Here is a 22436-nt window from a genome sequence, read left to right on the forward strand (position 1 = left end):
AGCACGGGGGCCCTTCCTACACCTGCCCAGCTCATCAATCGGCCACGGTGGAACCCCAGGTTCACTCCCAGACCCAGGAGGCACCAGTTGCCCAGCCGGGGAAGTAGGGGCTCCCTTGCATGCTCCCCGGCAGACCCGGAAGTGGACCAGAAGTGGTTCTGGTCTACTTCTGGGTTTGCTGCCGAGTACACTGGGGAACTCCCCTGTTCCTGTGAGACGCTCCATCTGCCCCACCATCACAGCATTTATGAGCAGCTTTGTACCTCAAGGTATGTAGAAAAAACATTTAAAGCTGTGTCTATGGCCAAATCACTGAATCTCTCCGAATTGATTGGCGGCTTCCAAATTGATTCAGAAATTAAATGGTCTCCTGATTCAATTTGGATTTGGAGACTCAGGCACTGAATTGGGTCAAATCTTCACTGAATTGAATCAGGGACCAAAGCTTCGCACAGCCCTGCTATCAACCCAGTGACAGACTGAACTGCAGAAATTAATACATTCTGAATTAAATGATCCTGTACAGCATTATACAGATAATGCATGCAGCTGTTTTTATGGTGTTACAACGATTTGCTACAGACATCACCTTACAAGGAGATGCCCTAGTAACTTAAATGCACCAGGAAGATAGTGACACAGGCATAAAAAATAGAAACAAATCACAGAAATTCCAAGTACTGATCTTTAAAAAAAAAATTATTACAAGAAAAGAAAGAAAAATCAGAAAGTCATCTCTATTGCCAACAGAAAACAGATAGGACCCAGTAGGTCTAATCTTTGCTTTCAAGCCTTGTCACATGGTTTTAGGGATACTTCTTCATCAGGTCCATGATTTTTGCATACATACGCTTGGTTGCATCAAGACCCCAAATGAAATCTAGATGGTCCCACTCAAGAACATGCTCATGAAAAACTAGATTAGTAAACTGAGGGAGTAACATGGCTGTATCTTTTGGATCTGCAATCAAATCATGTCCACCATTCCAAACAGCAATTGGCATTTTCAGTTTTTCTATTTTGTATGCAGGAGGAGTTGTCTGGAAAAGAGGGGAACAGATTAAAATAGGGCAATTGGGAAAGCCATTGCCATTTTTTAACAAATAAATTGTGAAGTGACAAAAGTTTATTCCTCTTCCAAATCACTAAAATAAAATAACAACAAAAGTAGCAATAAAACCTGTCCTCAATCCTTTTTTCATTCTTCCCTGGTACCAGTAATTAGAGGTAATGCCCTTAAATAAAAATCTATCAATGTCAAAAGATTAGAAGTGTTCACAATAAAAGAGTTGTAAGTTCTTGGTTCATGTTACAAATTTTGCATGAAAGCACACTTGTGTCATTTCCATGTGATTTAGAATGATAATCAGATTATATATGGCTGGGATGCATTGGGTAAAAGACCATCTATATAATTCTTATTATCCATGTGCCAATAAGACAGACAGACCCTTCCATGCTTACTGGTATTAAAAAAAATTCTGACTTTTTAGATGACTTTACACTTCTTTTTTAATAAGTTTCTATTTGGTACACATTAGCATAGCAAGTCAAAAACCTTCATGACTTCACCTATACAACAGTCTTTTAAGAAAGTATCCTCATAATTATTTCTGATTTACCAGTGGGCACAGAAGCAGACAAAATGAATGATTGTTTCACAGCACACAAGAACTCTGTGACAGCTCCAGACATAGAACTTTGTCTCCCAGAGTTCAGGGTAAAAACCTGAAATCCAAGACCATTGTCCTACTCTGTGTTTGGAAATTATGTTGAACACAACTCTTAAACTGAATGACAAGTCCCTTTATTTTCCCATAAATCTTAGTAGTTAGTTAGTCTCATTACCATGGGAGCCTCAGAATGGAATGGAAACAATTACAAAATGAATTTATCACTTGCCATTTAGAAAGGCATCATTCCAGGATCTCCCCTGTAGGTATTTCTGTTTGTCTGCATATTGGCAAGTTAATACCACGCATGAACCTTTTCTTGCAGCTCCTAGAATGTGAGGATTTCTCAGGATTTGCTTTAAGTGAAAGATTATTTTAACTTTACTCAGTAGCTAGCATCAGGAAGCCTATTGAACTTGCCAATGCCAACTAAACTGGCATATAAGATCATTATCCTGTATTGAAAAAATGGCAGGCAAATGTCTCAGTATCTATTTTCCTCTTTCTGTTTTGTTTTGTACCTACTTGGTTCATGCATTTCTCTTGATTCAGAGGCTCTCCCCCTTTCACCTGGAACCATTCTCTAAATTATCTTTTCCAACAAAATTCACCAAGAGTCTACCAGCTATGAACAGGTAAGATGTTAAATCTTCCTTTCTTTGTGATTGCTTTTTTTGAGGAGTCTCCAGCAGGTTTACCCAAGAATCATTTGACAGTAAACATCCACCTACTTGTAACAGTCAAGTATACATCTTAATGATCTTTTACAACTGGACACATCCATGTTAAATTACCTCTTTCACCACAGGGTTCAGCCTCCTTATATGTGGTTTAACTTTTCTCTTGCAAAGTAGTGGTGGTCCATCTTTTTGGGAGGTATACCATGAGTTAGCCCCCTCTCCCTTCCACTCGATCTCCAAGTGCCACTCTGATCATCCCATAGCCCACAAACATACGTGATAGTTTCTACTCTGGGGTCCTAGAGGGGAGGCTAAGGGGCTCTAGCCTTTGGCTGTAGCTGTGCAGAGCAGAGCAGTGACAGAAGAGGACAGCACCAAGAGTCAGGTTAATTATTTCCTGGCCACAAAACTGCCATCGTTTTGCATGGCCAGTGAGGATACAAAGTTCTGCATTTGGTACTGACTGCAAGGCCAGAAAAGTTTTAAACTGTTTCTGCAGGGCCAGGGATTGCATTGTCTCTTGGCAGTGATGGCTGACATCTCTTCTCTCATGAATGCTTTCTTTAGCTCTGCTCCACAGAGTGCTCTACCCCATTCCTGTCCTCTGGTGCCTCTCAACTGCTCACCCAAGGTCACACATGTGGCATGTGTGCTGTGGCTGGCCACCTCTTTTGTAAAGTACCATGAAACACTGTCTTGAAGAATATTTCCTTTATCTTACTATAAATGTAGGTCTCTGTCCTTTGTCTTATGTTTCTTTGTTTTATTTATTTTTTTTACAAAGACCTCAGTATTTTCCAACACAAAGCATATCATCCTACCTGATTGTATTTCTCCATGTTCTTTTCTTTAGAGCCATAGTCATAAGCTTGGAATTGTTTTGCATATAATACCTGTTAATTACATATCAGCAGTAATTAGACTCAAAGCAAAAGCGGACTATTTTTGGAAATAGAAAGCAGAAGGCAGTATCCTTCTCCTGCCAAGACTAATTCTATCCTTCGAACTCAGAAAGCATGACATACAAGGAACAGTTGGAAGGAATGGAATTACTTTATCTAGAGAAGAGAATTGGATTTGATGTGTCTTCAGATGCAAAAAGATGGTGATGAACTGTTTTCTGTGCCCATAAGGGGCAGGAAAAGAATTAATGGCCTAAAATTGCAACAAGGGAGAGTTAAAGTATATAACAGAGAAAGTAATTCTAATTCTAAAAATAGTTTAACTCTTGAGCAGATCAGCTTGGGGGGTTGTGAAATAGCCACCACTGGAAGGTTTTACAAGTTAATTAGACTAATATTTGTGTGTTGAGGCAGATGACTTTCTGAGGTCCCTTGCATTACTGTAGAAGATTTTATAGATCTATGTTCTGGATTTCATTACCTAAGTCCTATTGAAAATCTGTCCATAAGGCACCCCACATGCAAAATCCCCTTTTGAAAATGGGAAATTCTTGCTTTAAGTCCTATTTACTGATATATATTACTTTGTACTAATCTCTGTATTTCAGCAAAATGACGAGCAGTTAAATCTTTCATATCGGTATAGGAAAGGAAGGCCATGCCATTCTAGATCCCAAATGTGGTTCTCAACAGGTTTCAAATGGTCATTAATACCTGACGCCAATGTAGTATGTTTTGCACAGATGTTCCAGCAGGTGAATGTGCTACATACATGCCCATGCGACTCTAAAACGAAAATAGTATTTATCATGAATGTGGAAATCCATTTAATAATGAGGTTCAAATAAAAATCTAGAGGATGTGGCTCACCATTGGATTAAAAGGATGAGGATGCAGTTCTCTTGTATTAAAACAGGGTACCTATTAGGGGTGTACAAAGCAGGCCGTATGCGATTCAGATTCGGCCCAAATCGGGGACAGTGATTTGATTAATTGATTTGGATCACCGTCCCCAATTTTGATTTGGCCGAATCTGAATCTGAAGATTTGTACATAGACACAGCTTTAAATGCTGTTTTTACATACCTTGAGTTACCAGTGCAGCTTGTGAATGCTGCGATGCTGGGGTGGATGAAGCACCCACAGGAGCAGTGGGGGGCCCCCATGTGCTCAGCAGAAAATCCAGAAGTGGACCAGAAGTATATCTGGTTGACTTCTGGGTCTGCTGGAGAGCATGCTGGGGGCCCCCCTGTACTCCCCCAGCTCAGCAATTGGCTGTGGGGGGACCCCAGGTGCCCCCCCAGACCCAGGAGGCACCAGTCACCGAGCCAGAGGGGCATGGAGGGTCCCCCCTGCATGCTCCCCAGTGAACATGGAATTGGACCAGAAGTGCTTCTGATCCACTTCTGGGTCTGCTGCCAAGCATGCTGGGGAGCCCCCAATGCTCCTGTATGATGCTCATTGTGACCCAGCATCACAGCAGTCACGAGCCACCTGGTACCTCGAGGTATGTAGAAAAAAACATTTAAAGCTGTGTCCATGTCTGAATCATCAGATCTTTCTAAATCTCTCCGAATTGATTCAGAGGCTTCTGATTTGATTCAGGGAGAATAAAGGGTCTCCTGATTTGATTCGGATTTGGAGATTTGGCCACCGAATCGGGCCAAATCTCCACAGAATCGAATCATGGACCGATGCTTCGCACAGCCCTAGTACCTTACAAGTATTTAGTGATTTGTGACAATAACTCAGATTCCCCATAAAATCTGTCATCCTGAACTGAGAATTGCATCACTCAGTTAGCAAGTCACATTATAAAGTCAGCAAACATCTTACCTGTTTGTCTTTACCCTTATAAAAGTCTATCCTGTTTCTAATCTGGCTACTTACAATGCATATCACATCCTTTTAAGGGTATTTTACTTACATTTACATTATGGAATGTTTTGACTCTAAGACATAACACATCAAGGCTTATCTTGTAATCTGTTTGTTTGTTTGTTTGTTTGCTTTAAGTAAAAATAATGTTCTAACATATATTTACCAATTAAAAAAGAAACAATGTTTTGATGAGGATATTTTTCTTACATCTAGATAAAATTTTAAAATAACAAAAAGCCACTATTGCTTGCCTTATGATCTGTGACACAATATAGGCCACGATTTTTAGATGGAAACAAGCTTTCCCCTGGCATATGCATAACATCTCTGAGTTAAAATCAGAGATGCACAAGGTTACCCAACTTGGATGTGCTTTTTCAATAACTTGTGTTTGGATATGGAGTACTCATACCTGGGGCTTCATTCAACCACTTGTGAGGAAGGCAGGGGGTGGGGTGGCAGACACAGGGGTCAAGGTACAGGGGCAGGCACAGGCATGGAGGACACTGGGACAGCACGGTGGCACGTGGCAGGGAACAGGCAGCAAGGAGGACAGGCACAGGGGACAAGGGACAGAGGAGAAAGGGGTGTGGACTGCCCCTCAATTTCTGCTGTTGCTTTCTTGTCACAGCAGTTGGGGGGACATATTTAGTATGATTTTAGGCTCTATACATGGAGAATTGTAACAATTTTATAACTTGCCATGTAAGAATGTAATTACTGGGGAGGGGGTGGTCTTACATTCAAGGGCATTTTGGAATAGGCATATGGGAGGTTTTGCTAGACGAGCTCTATATGTGTTAGTGTATATGTCTATGTTAAACTGGGAGAGAGAGCTGGTGAAGCAGTAAGAAATATTACTGGCACAAACATGAGGGACCAGAAAAACAGGGTAACAATATGAAAGAAAGTATTGGGATTGTGGTCTTGGCAAACATCTGTAGAGAAAACACCTGGGGACTTGGTTTGGGAACTGAGAAGAAAGGAATTATGTTCTTGTTACTGTTTGATTCACACTGGGCACATCTACACATACCCATGACTGTGCATTTGGTATTGTGCACTTGTACAGTCATTTAGTACTTGCTTTAGCCAGTACTGCGCAGTCCTGGTGGTACATAGTTATTTTTATATACTATGCAGCATCACTTTCATGGTTGTGCCTGCAAAACACTATATCACCATAGTGATGAGCTACAACAACGTAGTGTCTATTGTAGGTGCGCCCTCTGTATACGGGAAAGTAGACTTGGTACTTGAAAAATAATAAGAAGTGCATTAAAGAAAAATGATTCCAATATTAATTTTTCCCTCTAATGGAATTGTCCCCTATAGCAGAACAGATTTGACTAACTGCCCCAAAAGGGACAAGCCTCAAAAATCTGTGCAATACAGAGCCGTATTAACCAAGATTTGGACCTAGGATGTGGATGATCCCAGCTTTAGTTATAATCTAATATGATGTTGGTCAAAGCCAGCAGGAGGATTTTAATCATTCAGAATATTGATTAATTTTATCACACCTTACCATCTATATTTCTGCAGGAAAAAAAATGCTGTCTATAAATAATGTATGTAGATATCATGCATGTCAGAAATTACTTTAGTTTTATTGTTTTAAAATACTCTTTCATACTTACCATATTCAGGTTTGGAATATTATAGCCAACCACGAAAGAGAGGAGCGAGGTACAAAACTTACTCAGGGATGTACACATGGTTGTAAAAGGTTTCTTCAGATGTTTGGGTTGTTGAAAAAATCCCTTGTTACCAAGGAAGATCTAAAAAACATCCTTATTATTTTATTCTTACAAAAGTAGAGTACAATAATAAACTCATTTCATATAAAATAATCACTTAATGTGAGATAAAAAAATCAAAGTTCATTGGTCAGTTTGCCATTCTTTTATCCTTTAGTCCTAATATTTCCACAAACTCACAACTATCCTTTCTTCTTTATTTTACCAAGTGATTCTCATTGAGGAAACCATCTTCCTATTTTCATGGCAATAAAATATTACAACTAGTTCTGGATGTCATTAGAGTACATGCAGTTGTTTCCATTGACATGAAGACTGGCTAAGTTAAAAATGGAAGTCAGTCAAAGAGCAATAGACTAACATACTTTTGCCATACTTCAGATTTTCATAAGTTAGCTATTTGTCTAAAAAAAGAGAAGATATTCAGTACAGGTAATAATAAAACAAGATTCCCTACGTGCCAGGAGCGGGGGAGAGACCAGGGCTGTGCTGCTTTGGGCCCCTCCCCCACCACCCACTGTAAGGTGTGCCTGCATGCTCCAATGCAGAGCTGATGCTGGAGCCCAGCGCAGCTGTTTGGAGGCTCCTGGCTGCAGCCGGCCCCTGCTCTGGGGAGCTGCTGCCAGCTGGGAATGTGGGCTGCTCCCAGCAGGCAGCTGGGATGCTGGAAGCCCTGCTGGAAGCAGCCCAGGCTCCGTTGCTGGCAGCAGCTACCCGGAGCCGGGGCTGGCCGCAGCGTGCCAAGGAAAATGGCCTCACGGGCCATGCTCAGCATGTGTGCCAGGGGTTGCCGACCCTTGCCTTGGATAAAAATCAGCTTTTGTTAACGTAGGGAAATGTATAACTAGAACACCAAACTTCTTCATCTTGTTCTGCTACCATGCAATAGCCACAGGTAATGCTCAATAATGTTCACAGTCCCAGATTTAAACTGTTTTTTAAAAGCATGCTTTAAACTCTTGGAGTGTACTGGAGCAGCATGGCTCAGCATTCATAACATTGGTTCCTGGAATCCCTTTCAGTATAAGTGTTTTAGTTCTGGCACTGTCCCTTAACAACTCTAAAAGGAGTGTTTGCTAAGTGACAGCTCTCTTGAGCTGTTCTTTTCCTTCCTTCCTGGTTTCCAGACAGATCCTTCTGAAGCTAAACCAGTGCAGAAACAGAAAGCAAAACACACCTGTAGCCTCACCTACTTACATCATTCAAATTATTATAGCAAGGCTCCAAACTGAAAAGAAATATTTGAATAATTAAATATCTGAGTGATACATTTTTAACCATCTTGAGTTTATCTCAGACTCATTTAGCTCTTGACAATCTACCCCATGCCTGGCTGGACTCCAAACTAGGATAAGTGGAAGAAGCATTCAATGGCCTTGTACTGGCCCTATGTTAGACAAATCCTTAGCTGTCTGTTTAGCAGGTGCAGTCAGAACGGTGTGTCTGGCTGTTGGAGTGAAGGAATAACATACCTTGATCAAGGATTCAGGAAAAGACCCAAGCTTTACCATGGGGCTGGTCGCATAGGTAACTGTGGCTACTGGACCCAATGCAAAAAAAACTTTGATTTTTTCAGCCAATTCTGGATTAGTTGAAAATGCTGTAAAACCTGAGAAGATACAAAAGATCTCTTAACATAGCAAAGCTGAATCTGAAATAGCCCTGGTTGGTTCAAATGCTATTCATAATGTGAAAATCAAACATTCATTCTAAATCCCAATTTAGATTACACCTTGAAAATTTAAATTCCTGAGATGCTGTTCGGTTAGATTCTGATAGTCAAAAGTAAGCAAATTATTTTTTGGGTTTTATGCTCCTCAGTTTCCAAAAACCCATAGCACTTTACAACCATGTAAAACAATAGTATAAATGTTCTGAGGCTTGGATTGAGGAACAGAATATAATTTTCTTCTTGACTCTTAATTCAGACAATACGATACAACAAATGTTCACATACAAAACTAATAAAGCACTGACAATCTCAGAAGGCAAGCAAATGTCAAGATAAAAATGACTCTAGTCCCTTGTTGACTTATTGATTCCCTCTGCGGGTGGTAAGAAGCTTGATAATATTGATTTTAGTGGCTATCAATTTATTTTAAAATGGCAGCATTTCCTCATAAAGGCATCTAAAGTGTCTTCTTCAAAACTCCAAAACTGGGAGGCTGGTTTACAATCATGAGATTTTAAGAATAATAATAGGTAATTACAAAGGCCTTCATATACCATTTATCATTAGAGGATAGTGTACAGACAAGCTTAACATCCACCTTGGCATACCTATAGTTGTCCCTTGTGAATGGCCAACATAATAGAGCTGTTTCTGTCCTGTTTTTTCCAGAATAAAGTGTAGTGCTGCTGGAAGATCATTTTTACCCATTTCATCAAAACTACAGGGACAAAACACAGAAAGCTTAAATGAATGATTTCTAATACAGTTGGCCACAATAGCACACAGATTCTTTAGTTAAGTGAAATGAGGACTGATGCGAAACACCATCATTTTGTTTTGACGTCCATTTCACCATTTCAAAGGGATGGTGTTTCATTTCTTTGCTTCATTTCATTTAATTTTGAAGCACTGTCCCATTTCATTTAGTCAAAACTGTTTCGCTGTTTCGACGAGTTTTGACGTTTCGCCCACAGGCTATAATGGGGAATCATGAAAATACCTAAAACTTTGTCATTTCTTGCCTGATTTGGATGCAGACTGCAGGGATGGTAGCCCCTTCTAAGGGTGTGAAGTCTGCCAAGCTTCAAGGAGATAGGTACAGAGGTTTCTGGGAAACTGCACCTCAAACTGTTCAAAGCAAAACTCTTGATATTTGACAGCAGCGGCAGCCTCCTTTCATCCAGTGTGCAGATTCGGGAGCCAACACCCCTGGGAGGGCTGTGGGGTATGCCAGACTCATCCCAGGGGTGCAGACCCTCAGATCTGTGAACTGGATGAAAGGAAGAACTGCCGCCTGGGACTGGTGCTGGGTGCAGCCCGTGCCCAGCACCAGATAAGATTGCTGTTGCTGTCTGGAACTCCTCTCATGCAGCACACAGATCCAGGTGCTTGCACCCCCAGGAGGAGTCTGGCACAGCCTGGAAGCCCTCCTGGGGGTGAGAGCCGCTTCATCTGCACCCCAGATGAGAGGAGGTTGCCTCTTCCACCTGGGACCAATGCTGAGCTCTGCAGAGAGCCTATGTATTTGCTGTATGCAGCAGTATTGAAAGATGCACACTGCACATTTGACACAAACTAACAAGGACCAAAACCCCATGAGGTGACAAAATCACTCATCAGTAGGGCTGTACAAAATTTCACTGGGTGTTTTGTTCTGAAGCTGTTTCAACACGTTTTGAACTTGAAACATTGAAATTGAAATGAAACAAAAGGCTTTGAAACAGCTTCGAAATGAAACAAGGGCACTCCTCTCATCCAGGGCACAGATCTGCTGGGCTTCTCCTAGGGGTGTGAGCCCCCAGATCTGTGCACCAGATGAGAGGAGACTCAGGCTGCTGGGCAGTGCTGGACTCCTCCCAGGGGTGCGAGCCCCCAGATCTGTACACTGGATGAGAGGAGGCTCAGCAATCTAGTCTCATGCTGGGCACAGTCCATTCCCAGTGCCGGTCCCAGGTGGAAGAGGCCACCTCCTCTCATCCGATGCACAGATCCAGGGGCCCGCACACCTGGGAAGGCTGCCAGGCTGTGTTGGACTCCTCCTCTTCCTCCTCCTCTCACAGATGAGAGGAGGCTCTGGCTTCTACCTGGGACCAGTGCTGAGTGCAGCCTGCACCCAGCGCAGGGAAGATAGCTGCTGCCACTGGTCCCAAGAGGTAGTGGCAGCCTCCTCTCATCTGGCTTGTAGATCCGGGGGCTTGTGCCCCCAGGAGGAATCCAGCACAGCCTAGCAGCCTTCCCAGGGGTGTGGGCTCCTGGATCGGCACATCAGATGAGAGGAGGCTGCCGCTACCACCTGGGACTGGTGCTGAAGCCAAGCAAGCCCGGTTTTGAAACTCAAAATGGTTTGAAACTTTCAAAATGTTTTGAGTGCTCTTGTTTCATTTCAAAGCTGTTTTGAAGCCTTTTGTTTCATTTAAATTTCACTGTTTTGAGATCAAAATGCGTCAAAAAAGCTTTGAAGTGAAACACCTGGCGAAATTCCACACAGTCCTACTGATCAGTGATTTTGCCAACTCATGGGTTTTTAGTCCTTGCTAGTTTGTGTCAAATGTGCAGCATGCGTCTTGCAATACTGCTGCTTCCAGCAAATACACAGGATCTCTAAATAGAATTTCTAAAAGTTACTAGCCTGGCAGACTTGTAAATAGGACTCTTCTCTATACTGCATGACTGAGACTGGTAGGTGTGGGCCAACCCTGATCTGCAGCTCTTTCTCTGGCCCGATTCAGTACTTGGACTCTGCTCAGTGACAGAGCCTTTCATTTCAGCACAGCATCCTTCGCTTGCCTGTGAGAACCAAATTCTGGGGAGTTTTTTTCCTCATTTGTTGCACTGGCATGGATTGTCTATCTCACGTCACTCTTTCTCTCTGACTGTTGCAGCCCTATAGCTGTCCACCATGCTTTTTACCTCTGTTCTCACTTCCATCACCTCACTGTGCTATATCCCCTTCCATTTACCCACATCCCTCTTTTCCTCTTACAATCCTTTCCCAATTTCAGCCCCACTGAACATCCTTTCCTCTTGAGCTTTCATCTCCCTATTTCTGTAGGCCACTCCCATCCTCCAGTCACTACCAGTCTGGGTAGCAATGTATTAGGAATCTGAAGGTGAGATGTTCCCCTACCTCACTATTATTATTATCACCTCAGAAACATCTATTTTCAAAATTTAAGTCTTTCAGTGTACCTGAACCTCCAGAACTCTTTCTGGCTCGGCTTAAGAGTCTTGTGCTTTGAAGACCAGGTGTTCCCTCTGCTGTTTCCTAACCAAACATCATAGCCAGCATCTGCTAGGATGAAGCCAAGGCTGTTGTTAGGTAGATTAGAAATCCAGATGGTTGCATCTCCTAGGAGAGGGTGCTGCAAAAACACCACCGGCCTTTTTCCTGGAAAGGAAGAGGGTTTCATTGGCATTCAGCAACTACTACAGTGTAGTGAGGTTTGGGTTACAGTGTTCTGCTGTAAAGCGGTAGAAACCAGACTTTTCAGAGTGGCTGTTTGAAAACTGTAATAACACAGTGTAGCAGGTTGGCGTCTTTCAGCTAGGCTTTGTCCCTCTTCCAAGCATCTTTTTGCAGTCTTAGCACTATGCAGTAGGGCTGTGCAAAGCTTTGGTAGGTGATTTGATTTGGAGGAAATTCGGTTCAATTTGGGGACCGAATCTCCGAATCTGAATCGAATTGAGAGAACAATTATAAGATCCAAATCAATTTGGAAAAGCTTCAGAAAAGATTCAGCTGCTTCAGAGATTCAGCCATAGACTAAACAGGCAGCTGACACAGCTGCCTGCAGCCGGTAAGTCTGTTGGGGTTGGGGGAGGGAAAGGTTGTGTGGGAGGGAAGGATTGCGGCTGGGGCTGGGACCAAGCTGCCCAGTAGGATTGGGGATGTGTTACTCAGAGAGGGGGGCAGAGGGGTGCGGGATGTGGGCACACCACCGCTGGAAGTAGGGGCTCTGCTCTGCTGCCACTTGCCCAGCTGGGATGGGGGAGGGGAGGACAGGATGTGGGTGTGGCTTGCTTCAGGTGGAAGGGGGGAAGTGGCAGCAGGGCATAGCCCCCACTCCCAGCACTGCTGCATCCACATCCCATGCCTTCCAAGCCAACTGGGAAGCGGCAGCAGGGCAGAGCCCTCGCTCCCAGAGCTGATGTGGGTGAGGTAGCGCTAGGAACAGGGGCTATACCCTGCTGGTGCCTAGAGAGAGCTGAGCCTACATTGCATCCTCCTCCACCTGTGCTGGCAGGTGGCTCCTCCCACCGGGGCAGAGGCAGGCACAGCTGGAGGAGCTGCAAGAGAAGCCCCCATGGCTGTCCTGCCTGGCACCACCCCCTGCCCCCCTGCACCCAGCCCAGCCTCCAGCACTTTAAAAGAAAAAAAAAAAGCCCTGCACTCACTGGCTCTGGCAGAGGTGATTGGGGCCTCTGGGCACTCATGGCAGAGCCCCCCCTCCATGCAGCGTGGGGCAGTGGGGATGGACCCCCCTGCCTGGCACCCATGTGGCAGCTGCCCTATGGTGTGGGTTCAGTGTGGCTCAGCAGGGCACCACATGCTGTCTGGGGGTTGGGGAGGCTCAGCCAGACCCTGCCACTGCTCAGCCCCAGTGGCCCCAGCTCCAAGGCAGTGTGCAGCACCCTGCTGAGCTGCAATGCACCCACACCATGGGGAAGCTGGCATGTGGGTGCCAGGCAGGGGGATGATCCCCACTGTCCCGTGCTGCCCCATGCTGTGTATGTGTGTGTGTGGGGGGGTGCCCTGTCATGAGCCCTCAGAGGCCCCAGTCACTGCTACTACAGCTAGTGAGTGCAGGGCTTTTTTTTTTTTAAAGTGTCGGGACTAAGCTAGGGCCAGGGGAGGGATGGTGCTGGGCAGGGTAGCCATGGGGGCTTCTCCCATGGCTTCCCCCACCCAGGGAGATGCAGGCACAGCTGAAGAAGCCGTGGGAGAACCTGCAGCTGCCTGGCTCTGCCTGCTTCTCCCCAGCCGATCCAAATCATTGAATCTCTCCAAATCAGTGCCAAAATCTTCCAAAGCCAATTCAGCTGAATTGATTCAGGACAGTAATCCAAATCTCCCAATTGAATCACTGTCCTCTGAATTGGCCAAATCCAAATCGAATACTTCCCTATTCACACAGGCCTACTATGCAGTCTCTCACTTTGCTGGCCTCTGCTACCTGGAGCACCTCTCAGCCTGCCCCAGTTATATACAGGTCTTCATCAAACAAAGTAAGCAAACATAAACATTACTGTCCTGATCCCTGAGACAGGTCCACTGTGGCTTCAGGGGTCTTTCCCAGTTTATTCCTTCTCCTAGCATGGAGATTTCCTGCATCTTCTTTCCCAGTTTTTTCCTTCTCCTAGCATGGAGATTTCCTGCATCCATTGTTTCTCCTCCATACTCACCCTGGTTTTGCCTGCTGGGGTTTTTAATTCCCAGCAAGCCACACCCTCAGCTCCAGCTCTTTACTCTATCTAGCTACCTTCTCTTAAGAGAATTGGCCATCCTGCTACATGCCTCCCCACTTTAAGAATGAAGTTGGAGACTCACTTCTCAATTTAACACCCTGTCCTGGCCTTCACAGGAGAAAAAGTCTGAATTCATATATGCAGCCCCAGGTCCAAGGCAGATGACCTGATCTGAGGAAGAATGTCTTGTATTTAAAAGCTTGTGAACACTATTGCAACTACACAGATGGTCCTATAAAAGATTTCACCCTAAGAAATCCTTCCCTCTTGCATGTGATGCAACATTTTTAAGAAGAAGAAAATACTTTAGATGATGGCAAGTCACTCGGCTTACATGAAAGCAAGAATTAGAGATGCAAAAAAGGGTTTACAGAAGTACAGAACCAGGCCAACCTTACCTGTTTTTATGATTTGATATGGAATCAAAATTCAGATGTGAATGGGAAAATGTGATATATGTAGGAGTCTACCTAATCATGGGGGAACTTCCAATTTTCACAGGTTAATTGTGGCATAAATTTCTCATTCTGTGGTTATTTTATTGCTGGCCCATCCCTAGGCACAGATTGGTGGAGAGGCCGCAGAGGAGAGGATGGATGAGGGAATGGCTTCCTTCTTGATTGCAAGTTGACATTTATGCAGCCCCACCTCTCAGCACTGATTGGCTGAGAGGTCTCAAAGAGAGGATGGAGGGGAGGCAGCCACCATTCTGACTGCTGGCAGCCATTCATACTGCCCTGTCAGCCAGCACCTTCCCCTCTGGGCAGCAAAGACTGCTAGCTCCCACTGGGAAGCCAACATTTTATTTTATTTTTGTTGTTGTTGTTTTCACAGTTTTATGGACAATCCCGGATTTAGTGGTGCCTGTGAAATCCATGAAACTGGAAATTAAGTAGGACCCTAGATATGAGAAGTTGTGCATAAAAAGCACAAGCCCAAAGTCCAGTGCAAGCTCAGCAAAGGTTTCTTCCTTCAGACAAAAATCTTACCTTTATTCCCACTGTTCTTTCCACCAGGAATTCTGTTAATACTAAGGATATAACCATCTTCGGTCACAACTTCATGCTCCTCAGCAGGGTATCCATGATACCTGATAATTTCAGTCTGCAGGAAGCCAAATGAAGGCCTAGTTAGATAAATCCATTTTTTCACATGGTCTGGGGTGTTAAGCAAGGATCCCCATGGAGGGAAAGCTATCCCAGTCCACAGGTTTAGGCAAACTGCTCCTCAGTGTAAAATCTGAGAAGAGAGAAAAAAGAAGGTCTGGCACTTTTGCACTCACCTGTTCCGTGAAGCTGCGGGCCTCTGGTTCAAATGCTTGGTGTTCTAATTTACAGGTTCTGGAAACTGTCACATAATAATCTCTATAGCATATAGCCAGGACTATGCCCCCTCCTCTTTGACACAGCCCTGACAAACATTGTAACCCAGGTGTCAGGACAGGATGGGGCTGAACAATTCCTTGTTGTCTGCATTATTTTTCAATCCAACCTTAATCTCAAGCAATGCCATCATAGCTGGATTTGTGGAGTATATGCCAGTAAACTGTAATGAAGATAATGAATCATGCTATGAGATGCTTAATAGCCAGTTTCTTTTAAAAGACACACCTAAACTACTGTAAGAAAACTTCCTCATCAATGTAAAGACACTGTCTTGATCAGCTACGGTGATGTGAAATAGCTAATTATAGCCCTCCTTAGAAAAGGAGCAAGAACAATTTGCCCTGGATACTAGGGAGTGATATTTTACTTTTAAAAGAGACAGCTTCTACTCCTAAAAAGTACAAATAATTTATATTTGTTATCTTGTGCCAGCCTGTTTTATCTTTAAGGGAATAAAGTTGATGATGCTTCCTTAAAATTATTGCAAAACAACGTGAGCTGAGACAATAAACAGTTGATCTTTTAAAATGACTGATTACTCACCCTAACATATTCACAGAGCTCCTGCCTTTCCCTAGGAATAATTAAGAAACAATTCAGAGAGCAGCATAACAGGCAAAATAGATGCATAGTCAGAATCCTCCCTTCTGGGAGAGAAGTCTTTGCTTAGCTGAGAAGCTATGTTGTTGGTACATGGGAAGAGTTTAATTAACTTTAGACTGGAAAATGCTGTCCAACAACTCTATTAGGAGAATATGTCTGTTTGGCAGTTAAAATCTTTCTGGCAAAGTGTAAATGCCCTACTAAGCCAAGTGCAACAGGAAACTTATGTTTATTTAAACCCCTTCTCAAGTTCTCTGTAATGTCCAGAAAGGCTAAGCCATATCAGAGGAGGCCAAAACCACCATGACAGATCCCCTTCTCAATCCTTTGGCCTATGGTTTAAAATACTGTTTACCGATAAACGCAGAAGAACTCCTATTGATTTCATGCTTTATGGTGTGTGTAGATGAAATGGGGGCCCTAAATTGAAGTGGTGGGTTTTAAAAAACTGCACTTCAATTTAGGGCTGATTAAACCCTGCCCCCCCACCTCCCCTGTGTTGTGCACACACCCCGCTGAGTTAGCTGCCTCTCTGGCGGGGAGGGGAGGGTGATCTGCTGGCAGGAGGAGTGGTCCCTGGGCTGCAGGGGGGACTGGTGCTTCCCTCCGTGGCAGCTGTGGGTCCCCCAAGGTGGCACCTGCCCACAGGCACCTGGATCAGGCAGTCCTGGGGGGCACTGCAGCTGTGGAGGGAAGCATCGGGCCCCACGCAGCTCAGGCAGGCAGGCAGGCTCTGGGGAAGGCAGGGGGAGGAAAGGTCAGGCTTGCCGCTTTTCTTGGGCAGAGCTTCTTTCCCGGGCTGCTGCCAGGCTGCCTGAAGGGCTTCCTACAGAGCCATGGAGCTGCACAGAGCCCGGTGCTTTGCTCTGTGTCTGTAGGGGCAACAAATTAAAATTCTTCAAAGGAGTTTTAGTTTCCTGCACCCCAAGTCATTTAAGGCATGTTACACCACTGAATTTCCTACAGTGGCTGGAATTAATGTACAATACGCCACTGAGGCATGCAAACACTGACACCATTAAAGCGGTGCAAAAGCATTTAGCCCGCTTCAAAGTGTTGCGCGCGCATGCCTCTCATTTTGTCTACACATGGCCTTAGGTGCCATATCAATGGTCTCATACTAAGTGGCAGAGCTGGGGATAGAATTCAATAATTCCAGCTCCCAAAGCAATTTCCAGTCAAGGGCAAGAGTCTAAGGCTACTTGACTTACACTAAAATAGTATTTTTTTTCATGGTGTACTATAGGCAAGACATAACTACTGTCTGCACAATTGTAGTTGAACTTTCATTTCTACCAAGGAGAACTTTTACAATCTTTTCTCCTATGCCAGAAGAAGGGTAGTTGTGCCCAAAAGCTTGCAATTAAAGAATTCTTTTTTGCAAAAATCTAGTTTGTCTTAAAAAAGATATCACCGCTACCACGAGTTCTGATTCCTTTTGCCTCTAGACCAATATGGCTACAATCTGGACACCTGAATGCTAGACCAAGGCATTTTTTAAAAGATATCCAGTGCTGGGCACTCTCAAAAATGTGGAACTATTAATAATGGGGACTGTCCTTTAAAAAAGAGGAGAAAATTACATCACTTACAACATTCATAAAACATTCTGGATCCACCCTGTTCCTTTTTAAGATTTCTTCTGAATTCATGGGGGTTGGTTTTCGAAATGCTTCAGAAAATGAAATTCCTTGGAACCAAACCAATGCTGTGAATATCCATATCCTGGGCCTGTGTGAAGCAAGGAATGTCTCTGTAATTAAGAAGGCTATGAGCGTATTGCGTGTGCAAATGCTGCTTTATGCAAATGCTGTTTCTTCGTTTTATAACATCAAAGAAATCCAGATACATCTTTCTGTTTCCTTGGCATCAGATAGAAATGAACAACAGCTCAAGGAACAGGTAGCTTGAGCTGAGACCTAGTGAGAGGGATACGATGCTGAAGAAGAGTTTATTTTGGGAAACTGTCAATACCTATGTGTGTATACTTTGCGTAGAGAATGGGCCCTCAGATTGTCAGGATAGTGAGTAGTGCCTGCTCACACTCCTATTCAACAAAATACTAAAAAGAACTGCAAATACATTCTTTCACATTTCTATTGCTCTAAGGCAGTGTCCCTTCCTCCTAGAATGGCCTTATAATATTCACAGTAATGCATGACTTTTGTCAACGGAGGCTATGAAATACATTGTGTTAACTGAATGTAATGTACTGTAATTTGAAAGCGCGACAGTTGGGAAAGCAGCCCTGCTGACTGGATTTGGACTACAACTCTCAGGGGTTCCCAGGGGGCACAGTCTTGTAGAACTGTGCTAACTGCATGTAGACTACAATCCCTAGAGACACTGGGTGCAGGGTGACAGAGAGGAAGCAGAAAGCAGCAGCAGATCGCAGATTGCAGCAGCAGAGCATGGGATGCAGCAGCAGAACTAAATGCATGGATGGAGATCCCAGATGAGTGACAGAGCTGGGAATGTGGACTGCAGCAGTGGCACTCAGATGCAAAGGCATGTGCAGATGGTAACTTAGTGCTCTTGTGACCAGAGGCTGGTTTGGAACACCTCCAACATGAAGGAAGGTTTAAGGGTTCTTGATTGTACGTAGCACAGCAGTAGTGCTCACTACCTGTTACCTGTTCTTGAGTTAATTCACCACACTGTTACTGCTTATTACCTGTTACCTAGCACCTAACTGTATGCACTTTAATGTTAATGTTTATTTACCTGTACCTGTTCCTTTCTCCTCAGCACATTGCCTTGTGACACTATCACCTATCATTTTCTATATAAAAATGGGAACTTCCCTTTTCATCTTCCTGTGTCAGTTCCTGGGGTTGCAGGGTTTGGTACAACTAGACAAGTAGTTTTCAACCTTATTTCATTTGTGGACCCCTAAAAAAATGTGGATGGAAGTGTGGATCCCTTTGGGAAGTTCAATTGGATGTATAGACCCCTTTGAATTGTAAGTGTGGGTATTCACAGACTTCTCATTGATCATAGTCATCTTTCACTGACCCCTTAGACATAGTCTGCAGACCCCCCAGAGTCCACAGACCATAGGTTGAAAACCACCGAGCTAGGCTATACGATCATTCTTTCTTGCTCAGACAGATCACAGAGAAGCTTTCTTGTGTATGAATGATACTAATAAAAATGGTACATAAACACCAAGATGAAACAAACAAGAGACTCACTTGGAAATCCACATTACTTTTCAGAGAACCCACAGAGCAAGAATGCCTGTATTATCAAGAACATTATCTTTGCTTGATTCAGAAATGAGCTTTAATAGAAAGACTAAAGCCTGGTTATAACTGAATTTATTCTTTCTGGCAGATATCAGATTGGAAGACCAGACTGGCAGACTATAATAGTAAAATAAAAAATAAAAAAGCAGGATTTGTCACTTGAATAAGCAGCCTCAAGTGCAGACAAGACATATCATATACCACAATGACTGGTGAATTGTTGCAACTCACAGCTTATTGACTGTTATTAATACAGATTGTTGTATCAGGGCTGATTATATTTTCAGATTGTTAAAGTCCCTTCAATCTTTCCTAGAATATTCTTAAAGGATTAGCCTGTGACATTTACTGATTTTTGCATAATGGTTTGAAATTCATTGTCAAAATTGAAATAGTTGATCAATACAACTTTTTGTAGAATATTTTCCTATTGGTCAAAAAGGCATTTTCCAATGATAAAAGAATAGAAGGAGAATGTTTGACCTGCTCTCACATCCAACTGTTTTTAGTGCTGCCAACCTCAATCATTCAGAAATAATTCTATCACAGCTACATAGATACTTTAGCAGCCTAAAGCATCTTCAAAGGAGTACTATCCACCATTTCACAATCTCATGGCTGATGTCTTCCACAATCCATTAGGTTATTTCCCTACTGACCAGTATTGGACATGCTGACCCTCTGTTCGGAACAGTGTTCCCTACTTCTGTCACTAGTACAAAGAGACCTGTATCAAATCATATATACCATTTTGCAGTGTAGATGAACCTTAGCTATTTGAGGATTTTTAATCATCATATGAAAAAAGGACAGAAGAGCAGAGAAAGAGTGCCTCTTCATTTTCTCTCAGCTGTTTCAAGCTCATTCTCTCTCAACCTTTTCAAGCAAGTCAGTTATTCAGACATATACCCTTTCCCCCACAGAACCTTCTTAACAATCCAAAAGGTACAGGCAACTTTTAAAGGAATAATAATAATAATAAGATTATAAAAGAAACAGGAATTATACATTCACTGAAGGTTTTCCTATTTATAGACAGACACCAAAAGAAAGATACATATTATGAAGTAATACACACTCACATATCGCTTCAGTTGTCTTGGCCTTTCCTTCTGTTTGTTGTTCTCAGGCTAAATCCACCAGTTGACTGACTCACCATGCAAACTGATGTAAGCTTATAACAAGTAATCAAAAAGAACAGTCTACTTAAGAGTATCAGTATGCATTACCATGTGTTGCCAGCATGCACAGCAGAGCATTCCCATGCTCCTACTGGATAGTAACATAAAAGTAAACACAAAATATATGGAAAATCGTTCTTTCCAATGCCTCCATTAAAAATAAAACAATCTGCTCTTTGTTATCTCTTCTTCTGTGGCTGTCTGCTTCAACCTGCTTGGGGTTCCCAAAGGATTTGTTTACATAATTTTTTAGTCTAATAGTTATCTGAATAATCCTCATAGATTTTACAAATGTTTAGTAAGAAGTGATCTAGGCAAACAAGGTTCTTTGGTTGAATCAGATATCTTTTATTAGACCAACTTAAATAGTTGGGAAAAAAATATTTCATAGATTTCATAGACATTAGGGACGGAGGGACCTCAGAAGATCATCAAGTCCAGCGCTATCGAGTCCAGCCCTTCATCAGGCTGAGGAAGTTTGAGCAGTTGGTGTGTGCTCTTCCTGGATGGAATGAAAAGTTAAGCAGCCAGAGGCTGGGCTGCTATGCATACAAGTCAGTGAAAATGTAGATTGAGGAGTCAATGGGTGAGAGACAGGCTGGGCTGGGGGGGCAGAAAAGGGGGATAAATAGTGGAGAAGTACCTGGGGAGTCAGATGTCAGGCAGGTTATAATGTGTCCTAAATCTATAGTTTATCTATCTAAATCTATAGTCTATAGTTAGTGTATGATCTTTAGTATCCTGGAGGTTGATGAAGTGGAGTTCATAGGCTCGTCTCTGGGAAGTGTTTTGTCAGTTTTCTTTGAGGGTTAGAACTGAAAGACTGGAGACAAAGTGGTTTTCAGTCTGCCTGCTACTTGCTGCAGCTGCCCACAGCTCAAGCTGGCTACAAGCAACTGTGCTGGGCTCCAGAGCCCAGTCATCAGCTCTGTGCAGCCAGCAGAGCAGAGGGTGGGGTTGCACTGCCTCAGGCCCCTCCCCCACTATCTGCTTGGAGGCGCGCGTGAATGCGCTGGTACGGAGCTGATGCCAGAGCCCGGTGCAGCTGTTTGCAGCCTTCTGGGTGCAGCCAGCCCCAGCTCTGTGTAGCTGCTACCAACCAAAGCCCAGGCTGCTTGCAGCAGGGCTTGCAGCTGAGCCCACCTGACTCCTGCCGACTCCAAGCCCAGTGCTGGCCCAGCCCCCACACCGGGATGAGGCTAGCACTGCCCCTTGCTGGAAACACCATACCTTAGTTTAGCTGTTTGGAGTGGGTGGGTGGGTGGGCTGATGGGCAGGCTCTGGGCTGGGGCCTCAGCCAGCTATGCTACACCCCGGGGCCTGGCTCCCCAGGGAATCACAGGGGCTCCACTGGGCCCAGGGCATTGTTGGGTTGGACTTTGTCTGGTGGCCCAGCAGCCTGGCTCTGTGCACCTGCGCATCTGGTTCTGTGCGTTTGTCTGCCTCTGGTTCTGTGTGTCCACACATGTGTCTGGTTCTGGATGTGTTTCCCTCCACTGCAGTGGCGGCCGCCCTCTCACGTGGCACCTGCCTGCAGGCACCCGGCTCAGGTGGTCCTGGGGAGACCCCAGCTGTGGAGGGAAGCACTGGGCCCCAGAGCAGCTCAGGCAGGCAAGCAGGCTCCAAGGGGGAAAGAAAAAAGAAAGATCACAGGCTCACCACTTTTCTTGTGTGGAGCTGCTTTCCTGGGCTGCTGTCAGGCTGCCTCCGGGGCTTCCTGCATAGCCACGGAGCTGCATGGAGCCCAGTGCTTCATTCTACGGCTGTAGGGGCAGCAAACTAAAACTCCTCAAAGTTGTTTTAGTTTGCTGCACTCCAAGTCATCTAAGGCACATTACACTGCTAAATTTCCTACAGTGGCTGGAATTAATGCGCAATACGCTGCTGAGGCATGCAAACACTGACACCATGAAAGCAGTGCAAAAGCATTTAGCCCGCTTTAAAGTGTCATGCACACATGCCTCTCATTTCATCTACACATGGCC

At 44.0% G+C, this 22436-nt stretch overlaps 1 protein-coding gene across 1 annotated transcript; it reads right to left on the minus strand.

The window, feature by feature from the left end:
- Positions 1-404: 404 nt before the first annotated feature.
- Positions 405-20480, minus strand: LOC102373494 (lysosomal acid lipase/cholesteryl ester hydrolase-like). Its single transcript, XM_006028996.1, has 10 exons — positions 20353-20480; positions 17615-17753; positions 15024-15138; positions 11758-11956; positions 9177-9286; positions 8369-8505; positions 6777-6917; positions 3970-4041; positions 3175-3246; positions 405-1040 (listed from the first exon to the last, which is right to left on the minus strand). Coding segments are annotated over exons 1-10 (1221 nt in total). The 5' UTR covers positions 20355-20480; the 3' UTR covers positions 405-806.
- Between the last annotated feature and the right edge of the window lie 1956 nt (positions 20481-22436).

The sequence above is a fragment of the Alligator sinensis genome, unplaced genomic scaffold (genome assembly GCF_000455745.1).
Source record: "Alligator sinensis unplaced genomic scaffold, ASM45574v1 scaffold557_1, whole genome shotgun sequence".
NCBI classification, from domain to species: domain Eukaryota; kingdom Metazoa; phylum Chordata; order Crocodylia; family Alligatoridae; genus Alligator; species Alligator sinensis.

Excerpts from the sequence above, each read along its gene's own strand:
- LOC102373494 (XM_006028996.1), bottom strand. Across the intron at positions 9,287-11,757 it reads AAAGAGTTCTGGAGGTTCAG|TTTTGATGAAATGGGTAAAA; the intron begins GTACACTGAAAG and ends TTGTCCCTGTAG. Across the intron at positions 3,247-3,969 it reads ACATACTACATTGGCGTCAG|GTATTATATGCAAAACAATT; the intron begins GTATTAATGACC and ends TGTAATTAACAG.